This window comes from Cryptotermes secundus, unplaced genomic scaffold, assembly GCF_002891405.2.
Source record: "Cryptotermes secundus unplaced genomic scaffold, Csec_1.0 scaffold6848, whole genome shotgun sequence".
Lineage (NCBI taxonomy): Eukaryota > Metazoa > Arthropoda > Insecta > Blattodea > Kalotermitidae > Cryptotermes > Cryptotermes secundus.
In genome coordinates this window covers 5,502-11,801 of record NW_019720208.1, presented here as the reverse complement: position 1 = coordinate 11,801, position 6,300 = coordinate 5,502, and the positions used below count along the sequence as shown (strand labels likewise).

The 6,300-nt window shown below is 41.2% G+C and overlaps 1 protein-coding gene across 1 annotated transcript; it reads right to left on the bottom strand.

The window, feature by feature from the left end:
* Positions 1–3,037: 3,037 nt before the first annotated feature.
* LOC111867895 (histone-lysine N-methyltransferase SETMAR-like) lies at positions 3,038–5,401 on the bottom strand (the record flags this gene model as incomplete). The annotated part of the gene is made up of 3 exons (XM_023858114.1): positions 5,205–5,401; positions 3,612–3,908; positions 3,038–3,506 (listed from the first exon to the last, which is right to left on the bottom strand). Coding segments are annotated over exons 1-3 (963 nt in total), but the record flags the coding sequence as incomplete, so codon positions are not given.
* Between the last annotated feature and the right edge of the window lie 899 nt (positions 5,402–6,300).

The following is a 6,300-nucleotide window of genomic DNA, read 5'->3' as shown; positions in this document are numbered from 1 at the left end:
ATGCATAATTACATTTAAAAATAGGAATAAACCCTAGGAAAAAATTATGACATGTCATAGAAATCCGGGCCCTACTGATGATGATGATGATGATGTTTGACGAATGCAAAAGATCTGATCCGTACACTTTCTCTCTTACTTTCGTTATAAGGTAAAGTCATTAAATTTGTCCCTGTACTTAACTAAGTAAGCACTATGCCATGAAGGCGTATGGGGGAGTGAATGTATAGATTCACATTTTCTTGACCTCGGCACTAGTTGGAGGTGAGCGGTCAGCTTTGCAAAAGGGCGCTTTAACCCCAGGGAGTCCCAGGTACCCATTGGATAGGAGGTGGAGGGGCCCCCAGTGCTGCTCTGAAGGACATGGAGAAATGAAAATTCTTGACTGCACCGGAACTCGAACTCCGACCCCACGGTCGTCCAGCCAGTAACTAGTCGCTATACCCGCTGCACTGTCCCGGCCGAAACTAAATCTAATAATTGTGATTCTTGTTTCATATGTCTATTCGTACATAATCTATATAGTCCATGGCCAAATACTTTATAAATTGATTTCTTCTTTAGTCGTATTAACCCTGATCTGACATATTCATCTGAGCTTCCTGTTTCAACAACTCCAGTAGCTGACTTTGCTCTTCCCGGAAGTTCCAGTGGGACTCTCGGAGACAGTTCTAATTCAGCCCGACAACTGCTTTAACATCTCTCAACAAATTATCAGGTCTTCAGAAACAAAGGGAGGATGTTTGCATTGTGTTTCATAAATTTCGAATCTTATTACGATGTGCCAAACGGTTCCAAACTTATTTGTCGTCAGTTTTTCCTTTCACTGTTTTAATTTAAGATAATTCCCTTTCCTCCTCACACTTTACCTTGCTTTTTGAGTGACATAAAGCTCCAAATTGTGGCCCGTTTCGTCAAACACTTTCATTGAGTGTCTGTGTGCTACGAGTCATTATCTCAGCTTGCTGATGAAACAAATAATTTCGCTTCAGAAGTGTGCCGAAATTCGTAAATTCCTGCAATTTTATTTCAATTCGGTTCAAAAGTTGTATTAAAGATTATGTGAACTTGACATCCTTAAAACAAATATCATTTACTCTATGACTTTTCCTAATTTATTTCATATTTAATTGCTATATTTACGATTATTTATTTTTGTGCACTGGCTGTGTAAAAGATCACGGTGTTAGGTTAGCATATAAATTGTTTTCGCCAGTGCCAACTTTTGCGGATAGAGGTGTCGCGTGGTCAGCGCAACGAATCACCACGGCCGTAATTTCGATTTTCTATACCGGAGCCGCTATTGTCCTGGAATAGCTCCTCAGTTATCAGTTGCGTATATTAAAAAGTAAACAGAAAATGTTGGTAGCATACATTGATATTATGTGTATGAGTCTAACTATAGGCGGGGTTTGGAATGGTACCCGCATTTATTGAACACTTTAACACTCAACTTGTGACTACACTTTAAAAATTGCTGTCACACACAGAGTAGTAATCTCACTCTGCTACAGTCTTTACTGCCTCAGCTACCAGTGTCCAACAGCAACAGCTCACAAGGACTGAACCCCAGCAGTTCTCTAACTCAGTGTTCCGCAACCTTTTCCACTCGCGGCACACCATGAAGTATCCATGACTCAACACGGCACACCAAAATGTTATTCCCCTCAAAACGCATGATATCAGACAATTAATATAAATACGTAACGTGATCAACTTATTACTATAATATTATTTTATTGTTATTTTATCATCATTAAACATAAATCGACTCGTGCGTTTATTAACAATTAATGAACTTTAATTCACTGTAGAGTGTAGAAAATGCACTTATATCGCTTTTAAGGTAAATACAGTAGTTCTACTCATACCTTCAATGTGATACTTGCGCCTGCGTAGCTGCACACAAGCGACTGATCCGCTGTGGAGTCGTTGACAACGCAAGTCTCATTTCTTCATCGATGGATTTGAGCCTCTCCTTCTTTGATGTCTTAATTTCAGTTAACGTCGAGAAGCCCAGTTCACACAAATATGTAGTTGAAAATGGCAATGACACATTAACTGCCATCTCGAGATAGCCGGGTGTTCACTCATTGCCAACCAAAACGTATCCAAAGGCACTTCGAGAAGTTTTAGTTTCAATGTTCTGTCCGCTTTTAAATCTGCGAGTTCCTCTTGTACATTAATCGGAAGATGTTCTGAATTCGCAACGAATGGATCACGAACCCATTCGAAATCTTGTACACTCTCTCCAAAATACTTATTGAATTTCTACTGCAGCATTTCTAAAAGTTCTTTAATTGTGTCCATCAAACTTTATTTCCGTCAGCAAGTGACCATACAGTCGGGAACATCTCAACACTCAATATAAGGAATTTATCCATCTTAAAAAAAATAAAGTAGTCTAATGGTAATAGAAAATAGCAAGACTAATTAGCAACCACAATTTTCGAACTACTTCAGGGCACAGCTGTGATAGAACTGAAATAATTATAAGACGCGGGACCTATACTCTTCAAACGGAAGAAGTGACATTATACAGACTTATTTTTGAAATATTTATAATTTTAAATGATGTCCAACAATCGGTGGGTGCATCGTTACAGAAAGAGTCATAAAGCTGAAGAAGCTCCAACTTCTAACAAATAAGACAAATACCAAAACAGCGTTATAAAAAACAGGAAAACCCATGCTATCGCTGCAGTTTTAGGGAAAAGCACGTACATAGAACATGCGGCAAGCATATCAAAGAAGCTGCGTAGATGGGAGAAATATACAAATAAATCAGTAATGAAAACTATGATGTAACAACAACTGTGAGTAAATAATTTACGTTTAATTTCTTAGAATATAACATTACTGTACATAAAAAATCACGGCATGTAATAAAGTATAATTTGGTACACAACTATATCATTTTTCTATCGTCTCCATTTCGTTCAATACAGGCCCTCTAGCGTTTACAAATTGTATGGATTCCTCTAGAAAAAAATTCTTGTGTCTGTCTGCGCAAACACTCATTCACCGCCTGCTGTACCTCTTCATCAAAACGGAACTGCTTTCCTCCACTCTTCTCTTTGAGTGGCCCAAACATGTGGTAATCACTTGGGGCTAGGTCTGATGAGTATGGCGGGTGTGGAGGACATTCAAAGTGCAAGTCTTGGGTTGTTGCAACTGTTGCACGGGCAATATGGGGCCGAGCATTGTCATGTTGCAAAAGGACAGCTCTAGTCAAAAGTCCACGTCGCTTTGATCTGACTGCAGGTTGAAGATGATTCTTCAAGAGATCTGAATATGAGGCACTGGTGATAGTGTTCCCCCGAGGCGTGTAGTGCTCCAAGAGTACGCCTCGTTCGTCCCAAAAGAGATTCAGTATAATCTTCCCTGCAGATGGCTGCGTCCGGAACTTCTTGGGTTTTGGTGATAAGGAATGACGCCATTCCTTGCTCGTTCTCTTTGTTTCTGGTTGGTGGTAGTGGACCCAAGTTTCATCGCCAGTAACGATTCTCGAAAGGAAGCCACAACCTTCTGCTTGAAGGCGCCGCAGAAATTCTTCATAGGCGTCAACACGTCGTTGTTTCAGTTCTGGAGTCAGCTACCTCGGCACCCACCTTGCAGACACTTTGTGAAACCGGAGCACATCATGAATGACACGGTGTGCTGATCTGTGACTTTCAGCTATTTCATCCACCGATACTCGGCCATTCTCCATCACTAGGGCTTCAACTGCTGCAACAGACTCAGGGGTCACAACTCTGTGCGCCTGACCCGGGCGAGGAGCTTCTGCTACAGACGTTATACCACTTCTGAATTCCCTACTCCACTCGTACACGTGCTGCTGTGACAAGCATGCATCACCATACTGAACCTCCATCCGTCGATGAACTTCAATCGGTTTCACACTTTCACTGGTCAAAAAACGAATTACAAAACGTTGTTCTTCTTTCGTGGATGTACGTAGTGGAGCAGCCATCTTCCAACTGGCACTGTGATCGTGTTCTCTTTGTCTGCATTATGCTGCCACCTATAGGATACTCTTTATAGCATTGGCAACAATGTCATTGGATTTTGCAATTGACCAAATCCTTCCAGCCGCACTATGGCCCTGGGTTCGACTCAGCATCTAACAGAAATGCGTACCAAGAATCTCCCTGGGGGTGAAGTGTGGGCGGCCGGCGCGTAAGGCTGACAAACTCACTGTCATCTGTGAGCCGATTGTTAAGAGAAAATGTGGGAACCTCGACTCTAACAGCCCTATGGGCCACCACGGCCTGTTACAGGAATAGCTTCTCCTTTTTCTATACATTTTACCATTTACTAACATTTATTTAATTTTTTTGCCGTTCGCGGTAGCGTAGTTGGTTGAGGCACTATGCTACAAGAAGGAAGCTGCCCTATGGCCCTCAACCTCTAACAAAAATGAGTACCAGGACTCTTCCTGGGGATGAAGGGCGGCCAGAGCGTACGGCTGGCAACCTTACTGCCACCTGTGAGCTGATTATCTATAAATTTTTGAGCATTGACGCCTCTCGACCCTATAGACCTTCACGGCCTCATACCGGGATATTTTTACCTTTTATTTATTAAGACATGATAGTGACTTTCGTAATGTCGTATTGCATTGTCTTAACCTGGCAATGCGATGCTTCATTTTGAAATTTCGAGATGTCAAGGCGCCAGTATGTCGTCTCCTTGACAGTCCTGTTTAGCCAGAAGCTTCGAACTAACACAAGCAAGTCCTCAGAGCCGACATGTCATATTAAAAACGTTCTATTCCTTATTATTCAAAAATTTAGTTCGTTGAAATATATAACACATAAAAAAATGAAAAATGTTATTGTGAATTTGGACATCATTCTTTGTCAGATTCTTTTTAATTAAAAAATATCGTTACGGATACTGGGTTCTGTCTCGTTCTTCAAGTGAAATGTACTCAGATAGGCCGCAATGGATGAAGATAAATAACACAATTTCCCCACTTAATTTACACTGGACGTAGTTGTAGTTTTCGTACCTCTGCCGCTACAATGTGAGTCGGCACAGGGAGAGCTGACCAAGCTGAGACGACGGAGACATTTTTTTATTGTTACTAAAATAGCAATCAGGACTATCATATTCTATAAGCTATTGATGTGACATTGGGTTACTGAGCCCGCCTATGGCAAGATGAGGGTCCTTCCACCGAAGGAGACTCCGTTATTCACTTGAGGTCAATTGGAAGACGTCTTTTCAAGCGTCTATTTTTGGGTTCTTCCAGTAGCGGCTTCATCAATGGATTGATGTGCGTCTCTAGTCGATCATAGTGTTTGCTGCCAACCTCTTGGATTATATCAGAGATGGTTGAGATGCCAAGGTCGTGGTGAAGGGTGTCGTTCGATACATACCAAAGTGCATCTGTCATTGCTCGAAGTATTTTTGACTGAGATCTTTGGATGATGGCGATACTCGGCTTACTGGCACAGCCCCATAGCTCAATCCCGTAGGTCCAAACGGGCTTTATCTCAGCACTGTATATCAGGAATTTATTTTCCAAGTTCAGTTGGGATTTTCTTCCTAGTAGCCAGTATAACTCTATAAATTTCGCATCGATATGTTTCCTCTTTTTGACTATGTGTTCTTTCAACTGAGTGTTTTATCTAAGTGTATTCCAAGATAGCGCACTGATGGTGATTCCGGTATGATTTCATTGTTGATGAACACGGTCCCTTTCTTAAAGTAAAAGTGATTTGCGTAGATTTTGTTTAATTTATTTTAATTTTCCATTTTTTAGTCCACTGTTCTAGGAGATGTAGGTGGTGTTGCAGGTGAACTGACGCAGTTTCTGGGTGTTCATGGCTGGATAATATTACTATGTCATCTGCGAAAGTGACAGTTATTGTATCAGCTGTCGTCAGTATGTCTGATATATATATAGTAAATAGAGTACTGAGTCCAATACACTACCCTGAGGTACGCCGAACTTTATTGGAAAGAGATTTGACGTTTCTCCGTTGACTTTAGTTCTGAACTGACGGCCATTTAGGTAGGACCTGATGAGCTTGAAATATATCGGGAGTGTGTGCTTTATTTTATATAGGAGACCATCATGCCAGACATGAGCGCCGAGATTAAATCTCCACCAGGAAATGGTGTGTACCCTTTCCGAATTTTTGCGCATTGCTATATTCGAATGATGAAAGTAAGCCACAATGGATTCTGCCAAAGCAACAACAAAGACATGTAGAAAATCACACAATCAAGGGCATATGGACGAAATAAAGCAACGACTGGGCGAGTTTCAGTGACAAGTTAACAGATTTG